Consider the following 26,845-nt stretch of genomic DNA (forward strand, 5'->3'; position numbering starts at 1 on the left):
TCTTTCAAGGAAAAAGTAAGGCTTCCTCTCCACTGTCCTTTAATGAAAACAAGTTATTTAAAATGTTAATACACATTACATTTTATATACATACATACAAATTTTAAGATGGTCCCCAGTAGGCTCATACAACTCATTGGGATTTCAAATACGGAGAGGAGGATGACTTATATTGAATTTTACTTTAGACCCAGATTCTGTCTTGTAAATGGGATTTTAGGGATATAGGTGCATGAAGGTAGAATGCTAGTGTTAATGTACAAATTCCATGTGGCAGGATATGGATTTAAAATTGCTGATTCTTTCTTTTTTAAAGTATTTTATTTACTTATTTGACACAGAGACCAGGAGAGAGGGAACACAGGCAGGGGAAACAGGAGTGGGAGAAGCAGGCTTCCTGCCAAGCAGGGAGCCTGATGCGGGGTTTGATCCCAGGACTCTGGGATCATGACCTGAGCCGAAGACTCAGGCTTAATGACTAAGCCACTCAGGAACCCTTCTAACTTGGAAAGAGGAGTATGCTTGGCTAGGACATTGGTTCTTCCCTTTGTAGAGATGTTACATGGGGATGGATAGGAGTGCAGTCACAGGACCTCAGATTTACTCCTGGGCTTGTCTATCTTAAAACTTGGTAGCATACTTTAAAATGATCCATAGGCAAATGGTCTAGAACTATCTTACTCCAGTGATAGGCTAATCACCAAAAGTTGAGAATTGGGGAAAAAATGACCTGTCGGAACCCATTTTCTTCTTTTCATTTAATACCTTGAAACTTGGGTCATCAAACTTAACTATGGAAGTTCAGCTGGTACTGACCTCAGCAAGATTCTCTGAAATTTAGCATTTCTTCCTTCAGAGATGATGGATCATTGTGCACAAGTATGAGCCAAATGCATTCCCTTTCTATAGTGTTTCAGCAAATTGAACTTGGTTTGAAGGCATGTTTCTTTTAAGCAGCCTTTGAAAAATCTATTGTCCTCGGGAGATCTCTATTCGCATATGTCTAGCCTGTTTCATCTGTTGGTTCATAATCTGGTACATGGAGAGCAGGGAGAGACTAAAGGGGCAGATAACTCCAAGATTTGTAAGTTTCCCTTAGCAAACAAGGGAACTTAGAAGTTTGTCTTGGGTGGCCCCAAGCCAAGTAGATTTCCGCACCTGCCTGCTAGTCTTAGTTTATATTAAGGCCTTAACTAGGTTCAGTCACACACACAATCCATATGGTGTCAACACCTTACTTTCTCAAGGCTATGTCCCTGCAACAGTTTCCACTGTGGGAACAGTAGGCAAAATGTACAGTCCAAGGATGGGAATGGGTGAGGAACCTTTGTTTCAGTCCAGCTGGCGGTCAGCCAGCAGTCTTGTGCTTTCAGGGACTTCCTCCAGTAGTTCATTTGTTGGTTGCATTTAGTCTTTTATCTATGTTTTAGGTGATGTTCTAAATGCTCTAGTGATGTTTGTGGTACTTTAAAAAAAAAAAAAAGACTATTTATTTATTGGAGAGAGAGCATAGGGTGGTGGGGGTGGGTAGAGAGGAACAGAGGGAGAGGGAGAAGCAGATTACCTGCTGAGCAGGGAGTCGATCCCAGCACCCTGAGTTCATGACCTGGGCCAAAAGCAGATGCTTAACCAACTGAGCAGCCCAGGTGCCCCTGTTTATGGTTATTTTTAAATTAGGCTTTAGACTGCCAACCTATTACCCCTCCTCCTGCCCTATGTTGTGACACCACAGTGCTTCTTAGGTAACCAGTTAAAAGAATCCCAACAGAAACTCAATAATTGGTACAGAACATCCCTGCTGTTAATGTGGGCTTCATTAGCACCCCATGGTAACTAAGGCATGTTACAGATAAAAGATAGTCTTGATAATAGCTAGAATTTGGTCTGTTACTTAGTAAAATGGTCAAAATGTGTTCAGCATTTCATCCAGTGAATAAAACACGAAGGGTTCATATGATGTATAAGCTTCGTGGAAAATTCTCACAATTAAGGAAAAGACGAATACAAAAAACATAGTAAAAGCTCTCCTAGCCAACTTCCACTTAACCAACTGACTGGGTTAAACTGTGAGTTAAACTCAAAATCATACTGAAGCCCAGGACTCTTCAAACCTGCTGAGTTTTGCATTGCCAAGAGGCAGATGTTCTGTCCCCAGACCTATGTTAGTTTTGTCTGTCACTGTACTGATGAAGTATGAGCATTAAAGTTATTCTTGCCATGAAAACGAAGTAAATGCTTTTGAAAGACTTGCAAAAAAGTGAGAAAAGAAAAAGAGTTGTCAGATTCAGTGTGGTTAGAACTGAAGAAAGGTGCAAGCAGGAGGGTGCCGTGAAATGGGGAAAAAAAAAAACCCAGCATTTTGTACTTCGGTTGCTTTTCAAAAGCTTCTTTAAATTCTTCACTCTTAAGAAACTAAAACTGGGAACTGTAAAGGTTAAGACATGTATGTGATTTACACAGGAACACCAATATTCTCACAGAGAAGTGCCTAGTCCTACAACAAAAGGCTGACAAATGAACGTACAATTCTGCTTCATGTTGCAGTGAAATCTCTGTGATAGACATGTGTATACTGATACCCGTATGTACCATTTTTGAGTCCCATTTTAACTGGTCTTTTCAGATACTTGACCAGCTGCTGATCTCAGACACACTGGATTACCAGGCTTGTTCTGTACTCAAATTCTGGATTCACTCAATTTTGTGTAGAGGGATCTAGACTAGGGAGAGAGATTTGTGCTGTATTACAGTTCTGCCATAATTAGAACTACCAGATTTAGCAAATAGAAATACAGGACATGTAATTAAATTTGAACTCCAATTCAGATTCAATTACTCATTTAAACAATGTTTTTAATGTTGTCCAGCATTTTATCTGGCAACTCTAGCCATTTATCATAAAGAGCAGGAATTGCAATGACTTAGATAAAAATGAAATACATTTCATATTAACTTCAGACATCTTTTTTTCTGTTGTGAAAATAAGGCTAGTCTTTCTTTTCCACTTCTAAACAATGCTATAGAAGTTTGAAAGAATATCATTTAAGCTCTTCCCTCAACAGTTTTGTAAAAGGAGCAAAAAAGGGCGGGGTGCCTGGCTGATTCAGTTGGTGGAACATGCAACTCTTGATCTTGTGGTTGGGGGTTCAAGCCCCATGTTGGGTGCAGAAATAACTTAAAATCTTTAACAAAGGCAGGGAGGGGGGTGGACAAAAAAGGTTATGGTTTTAAAATAAATTGCTTTAAAAAATAAATGTACCAGAACTTATGTATTACTGCAAATACCTAAACGTAGTAAAAACAATATAAATGGCTTTACCCTTCAGCCAATTAAAAATGTCCCTCTGGCCTAAAAGGATCAAAATGTAGGAGACTGTGGATATTCACCAGAACCCTTCATTTTTTCAACGTCTTCATCTGTTTCAGGGCTGCTCATCGTGGATGCTTTTTCTTGATTACTACTATCAGTATCTGTTTTAGATGGTTTGTTTTGTATCTCTAATGGCCGTGACTTCTTGAACTGCCATCCATCATCGGTATCTAAAGCTTTACGTTTAATGATCTGCGGCGCACCACTAGCTGCACTAGCTTCAGGAATGTCAGCATATTCTACCATTAAGGTTAAGTTGTCTATCACATCGAGTTGGTGGTTGGCAGTACAGCTACTTTTAGAAATATGCCTATTTTTCAAGGAGATCACACATGAATGAAGAAATTCACAATCTGGAAAAAAGGTCCTTAAAGCTTGACAAAGAAAAATGTTCTCCTGAGGGTCTTTTTCTATGTTCTCTCCTAAACAAAATAAAACAACAGTTCAACATACAATATTTGTTCTACAAAGCTTTTGCAGCAATCTGTTTTTCAGTAAAGTTAAAAAGACTTTAACTGAACAGTTACATCAAATCCTCTAAATTGAGAAAAATGGTGTGCATAATCCTAAATTCTAATTTATACGCCCTATAAAGAAGGTTTAAGTTGTATTTTTTTAATAGCAATATAGTCTAGCTACAAATACCTTTATTTAGTAGGATTTAAGAGTATTAACAAAACAATTATTTTTAACCCTAAGGTAGATGATCAGTTAGTGTAGGCAGCTCACCCGTAACTCACATCAGTGAGAATTTTTTTTAACGCACGGAAGGTAGTGATGTGTGAACTTTTTACTTACGTGCTACTTGAATTTGTGCCTGTTTTCTTTTTTTAATTTCCCGTTTCAATCTAGTTACGTCCTTTAGTAGTTTCTCTACCGCTCGCTCACTGTGTTCTACTTTCTTGCATATACTCTGCCAAGTAAAGGAATTTAATGGCATGGATAAAATTCAAGTTGTGTCCTACAGTCTAGGTTCACAAAGTATAGGAAATCCTTTGTGGTACACAGTATCAAGTATTATTAGCCTTTATAAACACTTTTTATTTTGCTATTTTCTGAAGGAATTCAACAAGCATTTACATGGTGCTTTATAGGTTATAAAATGTTTTCCAGATGTAGTAACTTCCCATTTATACACAGCTTTATCACACCAGTTATCTGCTTGATAAGACACAGAAATAAAATATTTTTGGAACAAAAAAATACTGCAGTATTTTGAGAAATGCACATTTACTGCAAACATCTAACATTAAGAAACTGACAATAAGGAAAAGTAACTTTTTTTGTTATGAAAAAACTGTTACAGATTTTTAATTAGTGTAGAAGAAATGACTTTTGAAAAGCAGACTGGCCTTACCAGTTATTAGTTTTAAGTACTAGTTAAAATACCCTCTGGAAATACCTTAAGGAAATAATAAATAAAATAAAATACCTTTAGGAAATAATAAAAACTAATGTAAGATGATGTTTCTTGGTATACTTCAAATCAAAAGTAACTAATTTCCAATTATAGGGTAGTATGTTGTTACATCTAGTTTTAGAATGTTACTTTTTTACTTCTTCATGCTTAGTTTTAAAATGGATACATTTTAGGATTATCTGCCCAGCCTATTTCTCACCATCTTGTCCACCATGCCATAAAAGTTTACCAGTGACCCCTTTTACCGACTTTCACCCTAACTGACCCAAGCAGAGATATCACATAGCCAGTGGACAAATCTCAATCTTCTGAACAGATCTTAATGTTTTTCTCTGGTTAGCCAGTGAATGAACAAACAGATCTGTAGGTACTATGCAGGAAACCAATGTGCAGACACAAGGGGAAAAATTAAGTTCTGGTGGCATTCCACCTCCTGGTACCAATTTCTTCCTGAAGCTCGGCCGCTTTCTGTCTGCAGTTCCTGTAACAGACCTCTACATTCCTTGTTTTAGGCCAAGTTAGTACTTTTGACATAAAAGTTCTAATATATTGCTATATGAAATACATAGCCATTAAAAAGAACTGAAGAATATGTAACAAAAATGCTTATTAATGTTTTTGAAAAATGCTTCATGACGTTAAATAAAAATCATGGCAGAAATTTGTAAATTTCCATCACTGTCGACTATGTAAAAGCCTTTATATATTAGGGAAAAACTAGAAAATATGGCAAAGTGAAAATAGTTATGTTACAATGATGGGGTCTGGATGTTTCTATTTTCTAAAATTCCCATGTTACCATTCACATTAAAAAATAGCAATATTAGTAGTGTGAAATGTATTAACCTCACTTCTCTTAATTTGCCTTATCAATGAATATGGTGGCCATGGAATATACTACTCATATCTCCATTTGGGAGAAGCCTAGTTGACTAAAGGCCCCAGCTACCATCATTTTGGGTCCATTACTGAAGCCACGCTTCCCCTAGGCTGCTCTTAACCAGTGACTGAACACAGTGGGCTATTAGTACAAATCCATTCCAGTAGGAAAGCTTTGCTCAGAGTCCTCAGCAGCCTGGCTGAAACCACTCTGGCCCTGCAGTCTAAAGCTCTCTCTACCCAAATGTCCTCCCCTTCCTGTCTGTCTCCTTTCTCTGGTGTCGGACTCAGCATTACAACTCTCTCGGCCTGCTCCTGCTCCTCCCCCCTCTTATCTTTCTCAGGCCTAATAAATCTCTTACATGTCTAATCCCATCTTGAGGTCTACTTCTCCAGCTGATTCAATGAGATAGAATTTAGCACGGTGGTAGATTATTTTATTCTCAAATACTGCTTCCCTTTTTAGGGAAAGAATTATATATATATAAATATAATACATAATTCCTATAATACATAATATAATATATATTAGGGAAGGAATTATCTATTATATTTATATATAAAGGATTATACATATCCCTATCTACTGCCATGAAATAGAGATATATATAATCTGGCCAATGAAATGTGAGTGGAAGCGACCTGCCAGCTCTGAGGAGTTTTAAGAGCTGTTGTGAAGTGTCTCCGCTCTCTTGCTCTCTTCCCTTGTCATGAGAAGAGCACGTCCCACATATGGGTGCTCTTTCAGTCTGGACCCCGGAATGAAGACGGCACTTAGAAGAGCACAGCTGCAGCCAGGATATAATGTAAGTGAGACTAAACTTTAGTTTTGGTAGGCCACTGAGACTGAGGTCTTTGTTACTGAACCTGAACTACTATAAAAATATAAGAATATAAACTACTATAAAAATATAAACCTAATGAAATGCCAAGTTATCCCTAAAGATTTCAGTTATCAATTTGATATGAACTCTCCAAGTAGTCTTTAAGTGTTTGATATGTTAACTTACCTTTAATTCCTCTTGTAAAGAAGCATACATTTCATTTATTTTATGTACCTCCTTTAAAGATCCATCTTCTGTAAAAAATTCAGAGCTGCAAAAATTAGCATTTTGTCAGGCAAATATATAGAGATCATTTTAATGCCACAATGAAACACATATCCGTAGTTGAAAAGATTCTTTTTACTCGTTTTGTAGGGACCATATTTTGTCAACCCACTTGTTCACAGCAAAATCAATCAGAAAACTTCGTACATATCTTCCCATTAGCAGACTTCAAAGTCTTTTAAATTCGATTGCCAGGACTCAAAAGAAGTTAAGTAAAAATAAACACTGAAAGAGAGGGGGTAAGAAAACAGTTTCCTTCTTGGCAATGGGGACTGGGGACCAGTCAATTTTAAAAATATTTTATTGAGGGCACCTGGGTGGCTCAGTGGGTTAAGCCACTGCCTTCGGCTCAGGTCAAGATCTCAGGGTCCTGGGATCAAGTCCCGAATTGGGCTCTCTGCTCAGCGGGAAGCCTGCTTCCTCCTCTCTCTCTCTCTCTCTCTGCCTACTTGTGATCTCTGTCAAATAAATAAATAAAAAATCTTAAAAAAAAATTTTATTGAAGTCATCACTGATTGAAAGAAACATTATTTTATGTGACAAAAAGGAAAAAAAGGGAGGGGTTAGGCATAGTTTGTAAAATACCCCAATGTGAGACGTAAAACTCTGTATCTCAGAATCAATGAAATGCGGTATTCAGTTTCTATAAAAATGGTTAATCAGGGCGCCTGGGTGGCTCAGTGGTTAAGCTGCTGCCTTCGGCTCAGGTCATGATCTCAGGGTCCTGGGATCGAGTCCCGCATCGGGCTCTCTGCTCAGCAGGGAGCCTGCTTCCTCCTCTCTCTCTCTGCCTGCCTCTCTGCCTACTTGTGATCTCTGTCTGTCAAATAAATAAATAAAATCTTTAAAAAAAAATGGTTAATCATCGTGGGGACACAAAAATGAATAAAAATTGAGTCCCTTATTCTCAGTTTCCACTCTCCATTTCCACCGGGACTATAGCACTCTATAGTCCCAGTGTAATTTCTGACATTATTCCCTTAAAGAACACAAAAAAGTGGGGCACCTGGGTGTCTCAGTGGGTTAAGCCTCTGCCTTTGGCTTGGGTCATGATCTCAGGGTCCTGGGATTGAGCCCCATGTCAGGCTCTCCGCTCAGTGGGAGCCTGCTTCCCACCCCCTCTCTCTTCCTGCCTCTCTGCCAAATAAATAAATAAAATCTAAAAAAAAAAAAACAAAACCCACAAAAAATTACAGTTCAGTAGCCTACATAGTATGAGTGAATCTTGGCTAAAGCCTCGTATTATTTAATATTCAGTCTAATTTCATGCCTTTATAATTAAATTTCTGCCTTAGAAAATTGAGACTAGCTATTTATTATTAGAATACATATGTGGACTTATACAGGATATGAAACACCCCTCCTTTTTTGTATATTATAAATGGACAAGTGCTAGAAGGAAATACGGAGAAAGTAAAAACAGTCTGGTTTACGTGTGTAAGGTTATCATTGTTCTTTCGTTTTTATTCTGTGTAATAAAAAATAAATTTCAAAACATGAACAGGGAAAGCAGCTGAAGAACCTCACCTGTGTGTTTTTACTGCTCGGCTAAAACCAGCAGACTCACAGGAACCTGACATGGTTTTATAACCCAGCTGTTCCGACATGCCCAGATTGGCCACCACTAATGGTATCCTGTGAAAAAGTCTGAAAAAATAAAATTTTAACTTAAAGTGAAATATTAGCATCCAACTATTACATACCTATATAAACTTATACATATTATATACAGAGTACCTTTCCCCTGCAAGATTAAAAAACAACAACAAAAAAACCCATTCTAAACTACTTACCTGAGATAGAATTTATTGACTTGAGGCAAATGCCTTTTAAAAACAGTAAAAAGGTCCCTGATATGAGGAAGTGGTGATGCAACATGGGGGCTTAAGTGGGTAGGAGAAGAATCAATGAAACAAGATGGGATTGGGAGGGAGACAAACCATAAGTGACTCTTAATCTCACAAAACAAACTGAGGGTTGCTGGGGGGAGGGGGGTTGGGAGAAGGGGGTGGGATTATGGACATTGGGGAGGGTATGTGCTTTGGTGAGTGCTGTGAAGTGTGTAAACCTGGTGATTCACAGACCTGTACCCCTGGGGGTAAAAATATATGTTTATAAAAAATAAAAAATTTTAAAATTAAAAAAAAAAACAGTGAAGAGGGCATTGCGTAAGATAGTTGTGTGAAAATAATACTTTAATGGCTATTTTAACATGTAAAAATAGGCAGTATTGTTGAGCTTTATCCTGTCTTCCATGAATAATAAAATTAGTTGGTAATCTTTTACTTAACCCTCATATTCCACGAGAATGTTCTATAACTTGGTGGTGGGGGGGTGTTAACTCATTTTGGTGGGCCATCAAGAATGACCTTGCTTCCCTGCAGAGTTAGAGAAAAGCTGCTCAAGTACCTAAGCTTGGTTCCATGTTGCGTCCTTCTGTAACCAGTTCTCTACCTCATGGGAAATAGTAACAAATCCTCAGTGCCAAAACACATGTCAGCGTTCCATACCGGGCTTCTAATTTCCTTATCTAACCTTCATTTTCCCATCTGAGAGACATGGCAGACCAACTTCGGTTATTCTGACAATCTAATGCAACAATATTTAAAAATGTTTGGTAAGAGGCTAAAAGTACAATGAAAGCATTGGGTATATTTTTCTATTAACTTAAAATAGCCAGTGACTGGCCAACACTGACCCCTTCTGAGGTTTATATAAGGCATGCTCCAGCCGGTGAGTAGAGCAGCTTTCCGTTATTATGCTTGGTGTTAACAGTAGAAAAACAAGTTCCCGGCTTGAGAGGTGATTTTGTAAGTTTTTGTGAAGCAGTCTCTCTCTGAATGTCATGATCTGGTCTGAATGACGTCGGAATTTGTACCAACCAACCACAGCCTGAGAGAAAATACAAAAAAATCAGGTGTATACCTTAATGGTTATAATTATTATGTGTCTTACTATCATAATTAAGCAATAAAGTTGACAGCCTTACAAATGGCTTTCTCAAACTTAGCAAGATTTGGGGCATAGATAAACAAAGCACAAACTTTAGTATATACTTTACTCTTTTTTCTATTTATTTTTTTAAATATTTTATTTTTAAAATAGCAAATACTCACCCAACTGACTGAGCCACCCAGGCATCCCTACACTTTACTTTTAAAGTATGCAAACTGATTTATAGTCATTCAGTTAAAGTCCATTCAGTTACATGGCTACTATTTTAGTTAATGTAGAGAAAAAAAAATTCCTAACTTCCTCTAGCTCCTAGAGGTATTTGCTATTTTAAAATCATAGTTTTCAGTCATAATTTAAATGAAGAAAATGTCAAGGAAAACAAGTTAACATCCTGTTTGGGTTCTTGGTTTGCTAAATAAGTAAACTGAACCCAACAACTTTTAACTGAAATTTATATGGAAATGATATCACCTAACCCACAGAGCAGGTTTCAAAATTGAATAAGATCCTATGAAATGGTTTTATAAACTGTAACATCTGCTGAACAAATCTATAAGTATTACTAAATTTTTTTAAACTGGAAAAATGAATCTCATTCGCTGAGAACTTGGTAATTACAAGATGAAAGCAACCGCTTTGCTTAGAGATCTGTATATGACGACTTTAGCAACGAAGTTTTGTATCTGTACATTTAAACAGAGGAAATTAAAATGAGTTCTCTTCTTTTTAAAACCAAAAAATTTTTACAGGTACATTTTAAATGTAAAATATAATGTAATTTTATAATAAAATGTAAAATATTAAAAAAGCATTTTCATCAAAGGATGGTTTTTAAATTTCTCTTACTGAATCTACTTTTATTCTCAACTCAGAGATCAAAATGTTTTAAGAAGGAACCCTCCCTCCCCCACCATTTTGTATTTGGAAAAAAAAACCCTATTTTGATCACTCAACAAGTCTTAACACCAAGTATGTGTAGAGGGTTCAAATGAGGTTCTATATAGCAAAGTGCTAGTAACTCCAGCTATGGAAAATAACAGGAATGAGTTAGGTCCTAGAATAAATGGGCTGGGAAGGTGTGTGGCAGGAATACAGGAGAGGATCAGCGCTAATTAGAATCGTTGAGGAGGAGAACAAGAGTAATAACTTTGAATGACTAGTTCTGCTCTCAGAGCACAACTCTGAATTTCTGGAAAGAACAAGCCTTTCCTCACCTGCTTATAGGACATTGTGAAGACAAGTGCTGCTTTAAGATTCTGTCAAAGTATTAGATGTTTTTCAGGCTGAAAATAATACACATAACACCAAACAAACAAAAGGTCAGTTAGGGAATACCTTTTTGACACTTGATAATATTTTCTTCAGTGCTTGCTCATTTAGTTCACCAGAAGAATTATAAAAGCTGTAAAACAAGCCAAAATTAAAAGCATTTCAAATAGGCTAAAAATATGATTTTGCTAGCACTTTTGATTTTAGTTACTCCTTACCCAACCAAAATCCATATACCCACTTGCTGGTCAGATCAAGTTCTAAAAATAGTAACAGAGAAATTTCCTCAAATTAACAGACTTAAAACGGTAGAAATGTGAGGCCCATAAACAACAAGAAAGGAAAAGGAGTGGAGAAATTTCAAGAAATAAATTTGGGCATCATATTTTCTTGAGCCTAAAACAAACTATCCATTAAATATAAAAAGTTTTAAAAGTCTACATAGCCAGTCACAATTCATTCACAATCTGCTTATTAAAACTTTTTTTACAATACTGATACATACAAAAGAACGTATGAGTAATGAAACACAACGACAAACAGTTTATTTATTGCTAATTCCAAAAGCTGTACTTCTATTACGTTGAGCAGCACTTTAGGTGCGGGTCCTTCTGGGGTTTTTTTGGTGGGGCGGACAAGGTGCTTAGACTTTGGTTTAGTTGTCTTTGTCCTGCTGGAAGGTCAAAGACGTAGGAAGGACTGGAAGGATAATTCTAAAAGACTCTGAAGTGTCTACTTTCAGCTTTCCTCCTTCTCCAACAATAGTGGATGCAGATAATACTCTCCTCTTTTTAACATTCACTGAAATCAACAATATTCTTTTCTATGATGGTGAAATACCTGTCATGCAAACTCCTTTGTAAATAATATTCACTGTAATAAGGCTTTTACTGGTGGTTCTAATCTGTACTGAAAAAATTTAGGTATGTCAAACAAAAAAATACATTCTAATAAGCAATGTTTTTATTTTTTTTTAATTTACGACTTACATTAAAAATTTTCCATCAAAAATTTTAATGGGAAAATAGACAAAATGGAGTGTTCCAGCTATCAAAAGGGGATTTCCACTGATCAAAGAGATCCATCCACCTAATCTGTTATTCTAACATGAATACTCTAAATACAAGAGTTTATTCCTGTATTTCTCTAGCCTGGTCCACTTCCCACTTCTCAAACGGGGGCGTAAGGCAATACACCAGGTGTGTAAGAAACAACAGGATAACAGTATATACTCTGTGCAAACACTGATTTTATGTGAAATTCCTGGGGTGGAGAGGCACATTTTTATATAGAATGATACTGTGCAGAATTCACGTTAAACTGCGTAACTTTTTAAGTGACTGAGTTTTAGGCTTCAGTGGACTGTTTTCCAGATGTTTCCTCTAGATTCTTGATAAGTGATTTGGCGTTCTTCATTGGAAACCTTTGAGAAACAATGTTATTAGAAAAGAGCTGGCAAACTTTTCTGTAAAGGGTCAGAGAGTAAATATTTTAGGCTTTGCTGGACACAGTCTCTGCTGCATATTCTTCTGTTGTTCTTTTTGTTTTTAACAGCCCTTAAAAAATACATTAACTATTCCAGATGGCCCTATAAAAATAGGCCATACTTTGCCACCCTCTGTATTAGCACATAAAAGTGGGCGTTAAAGCTTATTCAACTGGGAGTCCAAGAAGTATGGTATTAAAAGGCTTTAACATGTTTAACTCTATTATTCAAAACAGGGAAGCGACACCATGGTATGCTGTTGGGAGCAGAATTGACAAAATCCTCATTCTTCTAGTTTCTGCTCTACTGCAAACTAGTTCTGCGGCACTGGTTCTATCATGAACTTTTTTAGGCCTCATGTTTTGCTAAGGAAAAATGAAGTGTGTAGAAAACTTAACTAAGTGACAGCCTTTTCCGGTGGTTCTCCTTATGCCTTCTTCCCCTTTAACTTACAAGGCAAAAAGGCTGAGGCATGGGTTTCTCATCACTGGATCAGACGGGCTTCCTCCATTCTAAGGCTCTATTAAGTTGTTATAATTATTTAGGGCAGTTGCCAGTAGACACTGAATCACTTTTCCTTTTCACTCTTCATTCCTAATCTTTTTGCTGGTCAAGAGTCCTTAGGGAAGTACTTTTTAAGAGTCTCCACCAAGAATTCCTCATTCAGCAAGTATTTTTGTACGTCCGTTGTATGCAAAACACTATCCAAGATCTCGCTCTTTCTGGTGCAGCAGTTTAAGACCGCAAGAAGCCTTGACTTCTGTCATCCGCTACCACAGATCTTCTTCACCCTTACCATATGCTCCACTGCCACTCTTACACAGCCTCAGTCTATGTACAGTGTGACCGTAAGACAGTAACACTGATTTTCCAAGTACAGTTTATATATATCATAAAGTTATTTCATTATACCTACACCATGCTGTGATTACAGGTGTTTATGAAAATTCACTTATGTGTGTACTTTTCTATATGTATGTTATACCTCAATAAAAAGTTTTCGAAAATACCATAGCCTAGCGGCACCTGGGTGATTCAGCTGGTTAAGCGACTGCCTTCGGCTCAGGTCATGATCCGGGAGTCTCAGGATCGAGTCCCGCATCGTGCTCCCTGCTCAGAGCAGCAGGGAGCCTGCTTCTCCCTCTCACCCTCTCCCCTCTCATGCTCACGTGCTTTCTCTCTCAAGTAAATAAATAAATAAAATCTTAAAGAAAAAAAAATACCATAGCCTATTAGGGCTACCGTACTATTATAATCTGTGCGACTAATAACACAAGTTTTCACCATAGAAAGCAATGGGAAGCAGGTTAGATAACCTAACCAGTTAACAGACAAAAGATGACATTAGATATGTGGTAAGTGAGAAAACAAGTGATGAAACAGGCTGAATAAAAGAGTAGGAAAAAGGGCTGCTGCTGTATGAGAACGAGTCAGTGAGCTGACACTATGCAGTGAGGTGACTGAGTGTGAGAAAAGCAACCTTCTTGGTGAACGGGCAGCTGGGAGTCAGCGGAGTCCGGCTAATGCAAGCACAAGGCAAACACAGAGAAGCAACCATCAGACAGGGTTGAAATGAACAAGTGGATTTTCACGTATTTTTTAAAAAGTCTTTTCATTTTTATCAGTACCACCATGTGTAACTGATAATTAAAATGTTTTGTATAAAAAGTGACTTCACTTGCAGAGGGTAATTTTCACAGTGGATCACTTACTTGCTGTGACTACTTACCTGAAAAGCTGATAGCACGGAATATATTTCTGGATGTCTGGAAAAAAGGAATTTTTTGCTAGGACTACATTAATATTCATTTGAATAGCATATATTAAGTGAAGTACTTTAACATTATCTCATTTAATCCTCACAACAAACCTATGACACAGATGTTACATCATTCCTTCCGTTTAAAAGATGAGGTAACGAGCAGAGAGAATGGTGGGGCCAAAATTCAAACCCAGTGCCTCAGTCTTAACTTGAACACTACATTCCCTCTAAACAGGTTTCATAATGAACGGCACACGAGAGATGAATTTAAAGTCGCTCTATTTTCGTTGAGTTCTAAAAAGGTTATATTCCAATTTTACCTAGTTGACAACAGCAGCAGCTAAAGGAATTATCTTCTACTATTCCAAGTAGTTGCTTCATAAAAGATTCATTAACGTTAGCTCCAGACTAAGAAACAAGAACCCAGTGTCTTTTAGGAACGGAGTTTTATTCTCGCCAATAAAAATACACCTAAATTCTGGTAGCTGCAGATACTGTGCAAAAGAGAGAAATTCTATTGCACAAGACATCACTATAAATCTTGCAGGAAATATCAAGATGAATATAGTGTTCCCTCTAGCAGTTCAAACTAACAGATCTTTCAAAATTATTGGAGAACGACAGGAGTGGAACATCCACACCTGGTAACACAGCAACCTGCCAAGAAAACACATGTTCTGGGGCGGCCGGCTGGCTCAGCTGCAGAGCGTGCGACTCCTGACCTCAGGGCTGTGAATCTGAGCCCCACTCCAGGTGCAGAGATTAGTTTAAAAACAACAAAGAGAATATAAGTTCTTCCAGGCTTCCCACTCTTAAGGGTCCCTTCTGTCAAAATCAAATCTACCAGACAGCACTTACTGGATCACTCTAACAACAACCATGTATTTCAGACGGTTCCCATGACATGTCCTATTTGTGTGTCAGGTCATTGCAAGAGGACTAGAAATTTTTTTAGCCACTTAAATCAAAGACATCAGTTTGATTACAGAGAATCTGTGACTCTTGAGCTAGATGAGGAAAGCGGTTATCAGACTGCTACTGAACAATCTCTTTGAGTAAACATCTGAAGGCTGGAGACATCTCTGCATGTTTGTCCCTGCAAGTGCCATGTTTAAAGAGAAAACTACATGAAATCATCATCTCAATAACTCTATGTGTATATTAATAAAAATAATTCAGTCAATAAAAAAAGGGAAAGTGACCATCCTCTTTAGACAATTTTCTCCTAGCAAATGGATGTTACCCTCAGATAAATCCCTGTCTTATAAAAAAAAAAAAAAAAAACAAGACTGAACAGAAACAGTCCGTTACTGATAACCGACCAAACATACTCTGATGTATGTCTACAAATGTATATGATGAAAATCTCATTAACCAAAGCAGTGTAGTAATTTGCAGATCTTAGATTTTACTTGTTAGTCATCTAGTAATCCAACATTTAAAAATAATCTGAGCAATTACTTAAGTGTTCCTACAACACTTGCCTAATAATACCCTGAAGTTTAACACTGGTCCCAGCACGATGGAGTTGTTCAATAAATGGTTGCTTAAACTCCTTAAAATATGTCTGGTTACCTTGGGCAGCATGCCACTTACAATTAGGGGGAAAATGCCCCAAGGCTTTGCTTTTAAAGTTTGTGTCTGGAGGCACCTGGGTGGCTCAGTGGGTTAAGCGTAGGACTCTTGGTTTTTGGATCAGGTCATGATTTCAGGATCCTGAAATTTAAGCCTGCATGGGTTCCACATGGAACCTGCTTAAAATTTTCTCTCCCTCTGCCCCTCCTCCCATTAAATAAATAAATCTTTTTTTTTTAATCATTATTTTTTTAAAAAGGTTTTATTTACTTGTTAGAGCACAAAAAAGGGGAGCAGCAGGCAGAGGCAGAGGGAGAAGCAGGCTCCCCAGGGAGCAGAGAGCCCGGTGTGGGGCTTGATCCCAGGACCCTGAGATCATGACCTGAGCCCAAGGCAGATGCTTAACGACTGAGTCATTCAGCTGTCCTTCAAATAAATAAATCTTTAAAAATAAATAAATAAAGCAAGCAAGCAAGCTTGTATCTGAGCTGAAAAAAACACCATTAACAAAGTAAAATTACAAACTGTACAAACATGTGCAACACAGGACAAAAGCCCAATTACCTCACATTATAATGTAATTTACAAATCAGTAAGAAAAAGCAAAATAGTTTAGCAGAAATACAGTCAAAGCATGCAACAGGCCTGTCTTTTTCAAAAACAAAAGCCGCCCCCAAAGAAATAAACAACCTCATTTGTAATTAAGAAATACAAATTAAAGTTGTTTTCATTGATCAAATTGGCAAAGATTAAAAAATTGGATAATACTTTGTGGTAGCAACAGTACGTGCACTTTTACGTATTGTGGAGAAATCTTAAGATAGAATGACTTTTCCAAAGGCAGCGGTCTATAAGGAATCTGACTTTCCAATAGACTCAAGCATAGAGATATATATACACTATAAAAGTGTTTACCATTCTATAGTTTTGTATTAACAAAAAAAAATAGGAAGTCATTCATAGCTGATTATGTAAGTGCTGGTATGCAAATACAGCGTAAACACAGAGCCATTAGAAAGAAAGGGCAAATTATACACATTGATACTACTGTGCGCTAATAGAAAAGTATCACTGGAGATACTTATCTTGGAAATATTTATCCATGTATAGGATAATCCCATTTGTATATATATAAATATATACACATTTATATACCTGTGTATTGTTAATGAGGAAAAAGATACTTGTAAAACAGGGGATGCTGCAGAGGAGACTCTAAGGAGACTGAATTTACTTTATATACTTACTTCAAATATATATGCTACATTTATATACAATTATTTATTTATTTGACAGAGATGGATACAAAATGGGAGATATGTAAATTTACATATATACTTCCATTTTTAACCTTTAAAAGTGGCAAACAAAAAAATGACAAACACGACTATAAACTGATACACCATCTTTCTGGAAAGCAATCTGCTAATATAGATCAAGAACCTTAAAAATGCTCATATATTCTGACACCATAAAACCACCCCCAGGAATCTATGTATCAAATGTAGAAAAGTGTTTAAGGATGTTCACTGTAGTGTAATTTATGAAAATGAAAAGCTGGATAATTTATTTAAAGGACTGCTAAATTCCACAGCAAAAACAATGCAGTTACCAATGATGATACTTAGAGACTCGTTTAACATGGGAAAGAGGTCATGAGACAATCTGATGTCATCATGCCACGTCTTTTATCAACCACACCCCCAATTTCTTTTTTCAAAATATGCTTAGAGGGGCATCTGGGTGGCTCAGTGGGTTAAGCCTCTGCCTTCAGCTCGGGGTCCTAATCCCACAGTCTTGGGATCTAGCCCCACAAGCAGCCTCTCTACTCAGCAGGGAGCCTGCTTTCCCCTTTTTCTCTCTCTGCCTTCTTGTGATCTCTGTCAAATAAATAAATACAATCTTTAAAAAAATATATGCCCAGAAAAAAGTCACACATTAGGTAATCAGAAAACGCCCTGTCGATTTCTATGTTCCCTTCTCCCTTCCTCCTGAAAAAATAAGCTGCCGTCTGCTGCAGGTGGTCCCGCGCCCATCCCTCAACCTCTCTGGGGGCCGGCCTTCCCCCCACTACACTCCGCAAGCTACTTAGGGTTTCCAGTGATCTAATCAGTGTTTTTTCAGTTCTTCTTTTCCAACTTTTCTGCAGTATTTTATGTTTTTATCTGAACTGTTTTGTTTTTTTTTGGGGGGGGGGACTGCTTGCTGGGCCATCTTCCTGCCACTTAAATCTAAACAGGAGCTATTCCAACCTTTTTCCGCAGGGTAGTCTTACATACATCCTACGTCGCACACTCTTTCTTGCTTTATAGTAGATCATGGTCATAATTTTAACTGAAAAGTGAATGCAACAAAATCTGCTTTAACATGCTTTATCTGTTTCTTAAAACAATTTAAAAACTCACTTATGCTGATCCTGTTCAGCATAAATCACCAAATACAAGAGACAGAATAAGTGACTCACCAATTGTATAAATAACTTCAACATCATCCATTTGGGAATCAGTAATACTATTCTTGGCTTCACCTTTCACTTCCCCAAGGAGAAAACCTTCCTATAAGGATAAAAATAAGCAGTATATGGAATTATGTGGTTGAACTAACTACTCAGTCACTCCACTACCCAATGTTTCCCAAGTGTTTCCCAATGCATACAAAATGCGGGAAACAGCCCGGTACCCAGAAGAAAGCCCAGGGGCACTGCAGTGTGTTGGGAAACAGAACAGCAGAGAGACGGCAAAGGCCTCACCCGGAACCCAGAAGGCTTCAGGCCAGAAACGAACACACAGTATTTGGAGGAGGAGGAGCGTCAGCCTGGGGCCAGAGAAGGAGCCTGGGGACTCCCGGTTCTGAGCGGTGAAACCCTAGACGGGAACAGCAGCGACAGCGATCGTCCCAGGAACGGGTCAAAGACTGGATTCGGGAAGCCCGTGGCTGCTTCCGAGCTACGAAACGACCCAGCGCTTCGGTCCGCGGGTTACAGCCTGCAGAGCACGAGAGGTCGGGAATGGAGTCCGATTTCTGGACGGGGAGCTGTGCGTCCTGCTCGTTCCTCATGTGCAGGGGTCGGCCGCGACAGCACCGACGTCTCCGGACTCGGGCTTCAGTCCCTCCACTCGGCGCACTGACGACCCGGCGCGCTCGGCACCCGGCAGAGGCGCGAGTCCGCGTTCCGAGGCGCCGCCCCCGGTCACGAGACCCACAGGGGAAGGTTTCAGGTCGCAGGTCGGAGCCCGGACCGGACTCTCCACCGCGCGGAGCCGCGCACAACCCCCGGGAGGGAAGCGGTGCGGGAGAAGACGCGGGGCCCGGCCGGCTCCCCCGGCCACCGGCCCGCGCGCTCCCGCTTCCCGCGCGGAGACCCAGGGGCCCCGCACCCCGCAGCGGTCCGCACGGCCGAGCCGCCCCGCGCGCGTTCCCGAAGGCTCCGGCCCGGCCCCGCGGCTGCGCGCGCACGACACGCGTCCCGGCCCGGTGGGGACCGTGCCCAGACCCGGCCTCGGCGACAGCCGACGCCGCGGGACGCGCGACTCCGCGCCCGGCCGAACCGCAGGCTCTGCCCGCGGCGGAACCCTCGGACGCGGCGGCTCGGGCGCGGACTCCCCGGGCTTCCCGCACGTTTCCGAGCCGCGCCCGCCCCCGAGAGCTTCGCCGCCCGCACAAGCACGACCCAGCGGCCCGCGGCGGCGGACACGGACGCGCTTCCGTCCCAGGGGCGCGTCCCGAGCGCCCCGAGCGCACGCACCAGGGCAGAGGCCCGCCCGCCGGCGCACACCGCCCCCGCGAAGCCCTCCCGGGCGGCAGCCGGCCGCGGGGCGCGTCCCGCACGAGAACCGCAGCGGCCCGCGGCCGCGAACGCGCGGAACCTCCGGCGCCGGGAACCCTCCGTGCGCTCGCGAGCGAGCTGCGCCCGAGGAACGGGGACCGCGGGGAGCGCGGGACACACCGGTCGGGCGAGGACTCGGACACGGGTCGGAGGGGGCGGGGCTCGTCCCGCCAGAGACCCGGCGGCCGAGGGTCCCCCGGGACGGCCCCGGAGCGGGAGAGGGCGGGGCGCCGTCGGGGAGCTCGTGGGCGGGACCCGGGAAACGGCGGCGGGGCCTCTTCCGAGGCGACGCCGGAGCCCGCCTCGCCCCGCGGCTCACCGTGTCCGAGTCGGTGTTGAGGTGCTGGAACGCGAGCGCGCCGAGCACAAAGCCGGAGAGCACCGCCGACGTGCTCTCGCCCTCCATGCTTCCGCCGGCGCCGCGCCGCGAGGGGTGCAGGGGCGGGGCGCGCCGGGCCCGCTGCTCTGCGTCGCGGCGGCAAGGCGGGGCCGGGCGGATGGGCGGGGCCGGGCGGATGGGCGGGGCCGGGCGGGCGAGCGAGCGGGTGGGCGGGGCCGGCCGAGCGACCCAGCCAGCGACCGAGCGGAGGGGCGGGGCCCGCGTCGGCGCACCAGAGGCTGCGCGCACCGCGGCAGGAGCGGGCCCTTGGAGGCGCGGGCGCCCTCTGCCCGCAAGGGTGCGGCCAGGGGGTGGGGTCGGCGGCGGGGCGTCTTCCTCCCGGGCGGAGCGGTCGCCGTCGCCGTCGCGGTCCCACCCGGGCTTCGGCTTCAGACTCCGCGCTCCAGGCGCACGCGTGTTGGGACGCGGCTGCGCAGCACCGTACCCGCGGCGCGCGCGCACCCTGCGCGGAACGAGCGGCGCGGACGGGGGACGCTCTGTAACGTCATGGAGTAGCGCGAGGGCGGGGCCGCGTCAGGGCCGCGGAGGCCGGGACCCGCTCTTCCTCCCGGGGCTTCGGCGCTGGCGCCCGTTTCGCGGGTCGCGCCCGCGTCTCCTCCGGAGCCTGCCGCGATGCGCGGCCGCGGGAGCGCCTGCGGGGGCGGCGGGGGCGGCAGGCGCGGGCGGGGCGGCGGCCGCGCGGGTGCGTGAAGCTGCGTTTCCTGACGGCCGAGTGCCGGGCTCCGAGCTGGGGTGCGGCTCGGTCCGGGTCTCGGGGCGCCCTGTGGGCCGACTTGTGTGTTTCCTACCGAAGCGGCGTTTCCTGCCTCGCTTCAGCCGCTCTTCGCGGAGGACACGTTCCGCAGGTCCCGGTCCCCCGAGCGGGGCGACCCCGGGGCGATCCCGGGGCGATCCCGGGGCGGGGACGTAGAACGGGGGACGGTCGCGGGACCAGCCGTCAGTCCTCCACGTGGCGGCGAAGTGGCCACGGCCGGGCGCGGGGGACAGGACGGAAGGGGCGCTGGGCTCTGGCCCGACCCCGCGGACCGCAGCCCCGACCGGATCCCGGACGTCCCGGGCAGCTTCACCGCGTGGGATTCGGGATGTCGTCTCGGTGACACCGAACGGGAAAAGGCGCAAACTGTACGTCATCAACGAACACCTTTGTCAGAGCACGCGGTGGCGGGAGAACGGGCCGCCCGCGGAGTGGGGGCAACACTGAACCGCGCGTGGCGAGAGGTCGTGTCCCGCGTCCGGAGCAGCGGGTCCGTGTCCCGCGTCCGGAGCAGCGGGTCCGTGTCCCGACGGCTCGCGGCAGGAAAGCCCCGTTGAAGAAGGAGCGAGGAACGTGACAGTGACAGACGGACGGATGGCCTCGGCGCACCACGACGTTAACTCCGCTCGGCCGTCGGGGAGGGCGCCGAGGCGGCACCGATCGCGACGGAGATGCAGGCCGGACCGCCGCGGAGATCCGGCTTCACGCGCGTCAGGACGCGGGATAATGAACAGTGCGTTTGGTCCCGTCCCCGTCCCCAGGAGCAGGTCCCTGAACGCGGAGCGTCTCCGACGGGAGGGACGTGTCGTTCGCTCGCGGGGCCGCGGGCCCGACGTCCCGGGACGGAGCCCGTGGCTGCAGACCTCGACTGGAACGTTTAGCTGCGTTCCTGACCTCTTCGGTGAGCTTCAGCCTGGTCTGCGGCGGCCAGTGCTTGATTCGGTCCCGCGGACGCGGTGAAACCTCCGTTACGGCTCCTGCAGAGTGGGATTTGCCCGGTGCCCGGTGCCGCCAGCGGTAAGTGTCCGCCTTTGGCTCAGGTCACGGTCCCAGGGTTCTGGGTGGAGCCTTGCCGAGCGGGAGCCTGCACTCGCCCTGCTCGTGCTCACGCGTCCTCTCTCTCGGACAAGTAAATACAGTCTTGAAAAGAAAAGGAGAATCTCCCTGAAAAAAGCAAGCATCGGAGAAGTCTTATAAAATTTGTTGTATCAGCTTCTCTCTCAGAAACTAATAAAAAAATTAAATTAATTAACAGGGAAATGGGGAAAGGCAGAGCGCAGAGTCCAAGAACTCTCCCCGCAAGTAGAAATCTTCGGGTGGTTATTAAGAATAAGGTAAATAAGGCAGAACTAGACGGGGTTGAGATAAGTTCTTAATAGCACTCCCCTGCTCATGCTCGCTCCCACTGTCTCTCTCAAAGAAATAAATACAGTGTGTTTTTTTTAAGATTATATTTATTTATTTGACAGAGAGAAATCACAAGTAGATGGAGAGGCTGGGGTAGAGGGGAGGGATGCGGGACTCGATCCCAGGACCCTGGGATCATGACCTGAGCCGAAGGCAGAGGCTTAACCCACTGAGCCCCCCAGGCGCCCTGTATTTTTTTTTTTAAAGACACAGAAAATCAGGGCTCTTAACTCTTTTTAAAAATTATTTATTTATTTGAGGGAAAGCATGAGAGGGGAGAAGCTCAGAGGGAGCAGCAGACTCCCCGTGGAGCTGGGAGCCCATTGTGGGACTTGATCCCGGGACTCCAGGACCATGACCTGAGCTGAAGGCAGTCACTTAACCAACTGAGCCACCCAGGGCTCTAAATTCTTAAACAAGTATTTACCCAAAGCAGAACAGAGGAGATGAAGCTTATTGGACACCCTGCAAGGGAACAGCACGCGGGACACAAACCGAGACTGTCTGCCGGGAGTCAGTGGTGAGGGGCTGCGGTTAACGGGGGAAGGTGAGGAAATGGGGAACGTCTAGAATTTTCCTTTTACTTGGGCCCCATGGGCACATTGAGGAGGTTGCCTAACGGGCCGCTTGTTTCGGCCTGTGGGGCACTGTGGGCCCGTTGACGTCCTCGGACCCTCATTTCTCAACTGGTTGCCCAAAAGCACCCTCAGTGCTTAGTGCTCTTGAACCAGAATTTGCTAAGACTTCCTCCACACCATCCAATTGTCTGATAGGAGACTGTGGGAATTCACAGTTCCATAAGAAATGAGTGCTGAAAAAAACAGTCACGGAATGGTATCTTTGCCAGCGTTATGGGTCAAAAATTTCCTCCTGGGTAGTTTCAATTACTCTAACTGGTACTATGCTTGTTCCTGAACTGAGGCATCATTTGGCCATTTTTATTTATTCTCTTGTAAATTACATCGATATAAATTTGCTCTTTTTCTATTGTTTCTATCTTATTTATTTAAAAGAGTTTTGATATATTAAAATAATTAAGTTTTCTCTGTCAAATATTCAAAGTGTTTTTGTCAGATTTTTTTTAACTTTTGTGTTTAAGGTAATTATTTTTAATACAGAAATATAAAACTTTGTATTTAAAACTTCCATTCATGTTCTGTATCTTTCTGTCTAAGGTGTCAGGTTTAGGAACACTTCCCTGTCTTATGATTTAAAAACTTCTTTTTAAAGATTTCATTTATTTTTTTGACAGAGATCACAAGTAGGCAGAGAGGTGGGGTGGGGGGGAGCAGGCGGCGGGCCTCGATCCCAGGACCCTGAGATCATGACCTGAGCCGAAGGCAGCGGCTTAACCCACTGAGCCACCCAAGCACCCCTAAAAAACACTATTTTAAATAAGAGGCGATTACTGATTGGGATTAATGGACTAATGGGTGAATGGATCCATGCTAGAGATTGTTTACCAAAAGTCTAAATGCTGGATTCACACAAACGATAGAATTGTTTTTAAAAGGTTTTTAAAAAGATAATTGGTACCTTTCTTCACTGAAAGGATCTAGCACTCCTTGGGAAAAAGGCTGATTTCAAGGACTGACACAGAGAAAATACAAGATGAGCCCAAAACTTTTTTTTTAATTCCAGAAAGTAAAGATGGCCTCAAAGAATGATGTAAATAGTCAAGCTGACGTAAGAATCAATTAGAAGAAGGTGAAACTGACCAAATCTGAGGCAATTTAAGTATCAAAATCATGATAGTGATGGATTATGTCCCATTAAATAAAATAAGAATCTTGGAATCCATACTGACAAATTAACGAATAAACAATTGGCGCCAGAGAAAGGTCTTTTACTTTCAGTAGAATACCAACTAATAAATGTAGACGAAATCATGAAATTAGAAAATCTCTTTTGAAACTGTCAGCATCATTATCATCATCATCAATATAGGCAACAGATACTACAACTGGTGGGTAAAGCTTGAGTAACAGGCTGTTAATATAGTCTCCAAGTATCTTCCCAAAAGATGTTTGTGAATGACAGGAAGAAAAATAATTTTACAAACGCCACCTTAACCAAATAATGAAAGTTAACATTACCAGTAAAGAGACAAATTAAGATCGGATGCTTCCTGATAGGGTGCTCTGAGAATAAAACACCCGATCTGTGATATTCTTGCTAAAGGAGCATCACCTGAATTTTATCACAAAGAAACACCAAACTCAAGTTGAGGAACACTTTGCAGAATAACTGACCTGTACTCTTCATAAACGTCAACGTCATGAAGCCAAAAGACTAAGAAGTCACTCTAGATTCAAGAAAACTAAGGAAACTGGACAACGAAATGCTATAAGGAATAACCCACAATGACAGAGACAAACTGGTTCAAACAATATTGAAGTATTGTTGAAAATATGCTTTACCCGATTTTACTTTGCTTTATCTATAATTAGCATACTATAACTCAGGAAAACCTGAAAAATGGAGAGACTTTGGAATCTCTATTTTAAGAACTCTTTAAAAAATTTACAGGGGTGCTTGGGTGACTCTGTACGTTAAGTGCCCAATTCTTAGTTTTGGTCAGGTCATGATCTCATGGGTTGTGGCACGGAGCCCCGAGTTGGGCTTCAAGTTCTGTGGGAAATCAGCTTGAGATTCTCTCCCCTGCCTGTTCCCTGACTCATGCACATGCGCATATGCATGCCTCTCTTTCTCTCAAATAAATAATCTCAAAACAAATTTACAAACAGGCCTCCTCCAGTTACCCAAATTGTCAATCTTTGAATATGTTTGAAATATTTTTTGTGATAGTTTGTAAATTTTCTGTTCACACTAAAACTTCTCTGCCATGCTCTAAAATTTGCCATATATATATAGATAGATATCTAGATAGCTAGATATCTATCTATATAGTTTTTCCAACACGGGGAATTCCTTTAATATGGTCTATTAATGATAATTTTTAAAAACACCCCATTTTACGGGTAAAATGTTTAAGGAACTATGGAAGACATTTTTAGAAATGTCATTGTGCATATCATTCCCAAAACTTTGAGAATACAAAATGAGACGATCTAGTACAAGAGCAGAACAGTTAGAATTTCCTAAAAAGCATAATCTTCCTTCATTTAAAGTTTTACTCCATCGTCATCGCCATCATCATCATCACCATCATAATACAATCTCTACCTCAAAATCCCCATAAACTTTCACCACATGAAACTTTTATGGTATGTTCTCGTGAAGATTGGCTTGACTCCTATGTGACAGATTCCTCCCTGCTACATTTCTAATATTGTCAAGTGTTTTCAAAATACCATTTTCATAGTATATGTCCAACATGTGTGAGATCCATTTCCAAAACAAGTGTTACTGGGCATATCCCTCCTTCATGTACTACCATAAGATAGAAGAACCACACCAGAAGTCAGCTTTAGAACATACTACAAAGGAACCTTTTGGACCTTATATAGGTTTCCTAAACTCCAATGCATACTTTTGTGGGAATGTGCTTCCCAGCTGTACTAGTTTTCTAGGGCTACCGTATCAAAAATCCACAGACCTGGTGGATTAAATAATAGAAATTTATTTCTCACAGTTCTGGAGGCTAGAAGTCCAAGATCAAGGTGCCAGCATGATTGCTTTTTTTCTGAGGCCTTTTTCCTTGAGTTTGCAGAGGACATCCTTCTCACTGTGTCTTCTCATGGTCTTCCCTCTGCACGAGCATCCCTGGTATCTTCTTGTATATCCAAATGTCCTCTTCTTATGAGGACATCAGTCACTTGGATTATGGCCCACCCTAATGACCTCATTTTAACGTAATTATTTCTTTAAAGATCCTACCTGCAAATATAGTCACAGTCTGAGGCACTGTTGGTTAGGACTTCAACATGAGAATTTTGGGTGGATGCAATTCATATCATTGGCCTGATGTGTTTGGGATCCCGGATATCTAGCTCCACTGGAGATCTGATCCTGAGATTCATTAAGTGGTTTCCATAAGCAGACTTCCAAACAATCTATATATCAACAAGATGTCATTGGGTATTGTCATAGATAAACAAAGCTGGACAAAGCTTTTACTTAGTAACTAGTGCCATAGGGGAAAGAATTGAGCTCCATTCTAATTTGTGCAGAGGTGATAGGGCGTTTTAAAGGGAGAATGAGGGGGGTGCCCAGGTGGCTCAGTTGGCTGGACATCTGACTCTTGGTTTCAGCTCAGGTCATGGTTGCAGGGGTCGTGAGATCCAGCACTGTGCTGGGCACTGCACTTGGCTGGTAGTCTGCTTGGAGGTTCTCTCCCTCTACTCCTTCCCCGACTTTTTTTTCTCTCTCTCAAATAAATAAATAAATAAATAAAAATTTTTAAAAGAGAGACTGAGAGTATAAGGAGGAGGAGCAGCTCCAGGTTGAGCAGAGTCAGGGACGTGAAAGATTACATAAAAAGGGTAAGAGTTTTGGTTGACATAGACGTGACTAGACCGTCTGTTTCTGTTAACTGGCACTTATTAGAATTGAGCTCCCTCCCTCTCCCAAAAGTTCTAGGAGGCAAACACCCTATCTTTCCCGATGATTCCATTTTTGGGTCCTTGAGAAAGACCTTCCTGGTTATAGGAAATACAAATACATCTCAAAG

At 42.5% G+C, this 26,845-nt stretch overlaps 1 protein-coding gene across 7 annotated transcripts; it reads right to left on the reverse strand.

Annotated features, from left to right (window-relative positions):
• Positions 1–402: 402 nt before the first annotated feature.
• ABRAXAS1 (abraxas 1, BRCA1 A complex subunit) lies at positions 403–20,163 on the reverse strand. 7 transcript variants are annotated; one of them, XM_032334825.1, is made up of 11 exons: positions 19,772–19,881; positions 18,575–18,809; positions 18,290–18,379; positions 14,218–14,254; positions 11,069–11,135; positions 9,477–9,670; positions 8,306–8,425; positions 6,680–6,764; positions 4,169–4,283; positions 3,388–3,792; positions 403–1,465 (listed from the first exon to the last, which is right to left on the reverse strand). In XM_032334825.1, the coding sequence occupies exons 3-11, from the start codon at positions 18,318–18,320 to the stop codon at positions 1,416–1,418; spliced, it is 1,104 nt and encodes a 367-aa protein (XP_032190716.1). In that variant the 5' UTR covers positions 18,321–18,379; positions 18,575–18,809; positions 19,772–19,881; the 3' UTR covers positions 403–1,415. The 7 variants fall into 7 exon arrangements, with proteins under 7 accessions (XP_032190716.1, XP_032190710.1, XP_032190712.1 ...); XM_032334819.1 differs by lacking the exons at positions 18,575–18,809; positions 19,772–19,881 and adding an exon at positions 19,971–20,163 and having other exon boundaries at positions 18,290–18,380; XM_032334821.1 differs by lacking the exons at positions 18,575–18,809; positions 19,772–19,881 and adding an exon at positions 19,971–20,161 and having other exon boundaries at positions 3,320–3,792; positions 18,290–18,380.
• Between the last annotated feature and the right edge of the window lie 6,682 nt (positions 20,164–26,845).

Source organism: Mustela erminea, chromosome 2 (genome assembly GCF_009829155.1).
Source record: "Mustela erminea isolate mMusErm1 chromosome 2, mMusErm1.Pri, whole genome shotgun sequence".
Taxonomy (NCBI): domain Eukaryota; kingdom Metazoa; phylum Chordata; class Mammalia; order Carnivora; family Mustelidae; genus Mustela; species Mustela erminea.

Bases quoted from the DNA above. Each gene is read 5' to 3' on its own strand.
- ABRAXAS1 (XM_032334819.1), bottom strand. From the start codon at position 20,057: ATGGAGGGCGAGAGCACGTCGGCGGTGCTCTCCGGCTTTGTGCTCGGC. The intron at 18,381-19,970 runs GTGAGCCGCGGG...TTATCCTTATAG, and splicing joins TCAACACCGACTCGGACACG to GAAGGTTTTCTCCTTGGGGA. The intron at 14,255-18,289 runs GTGAGTCACTTA...CCTTTTTTCCAG, and splicing joins TGAAGTTATTTATACAATTG to ACATCCAGAAATATATTCCG.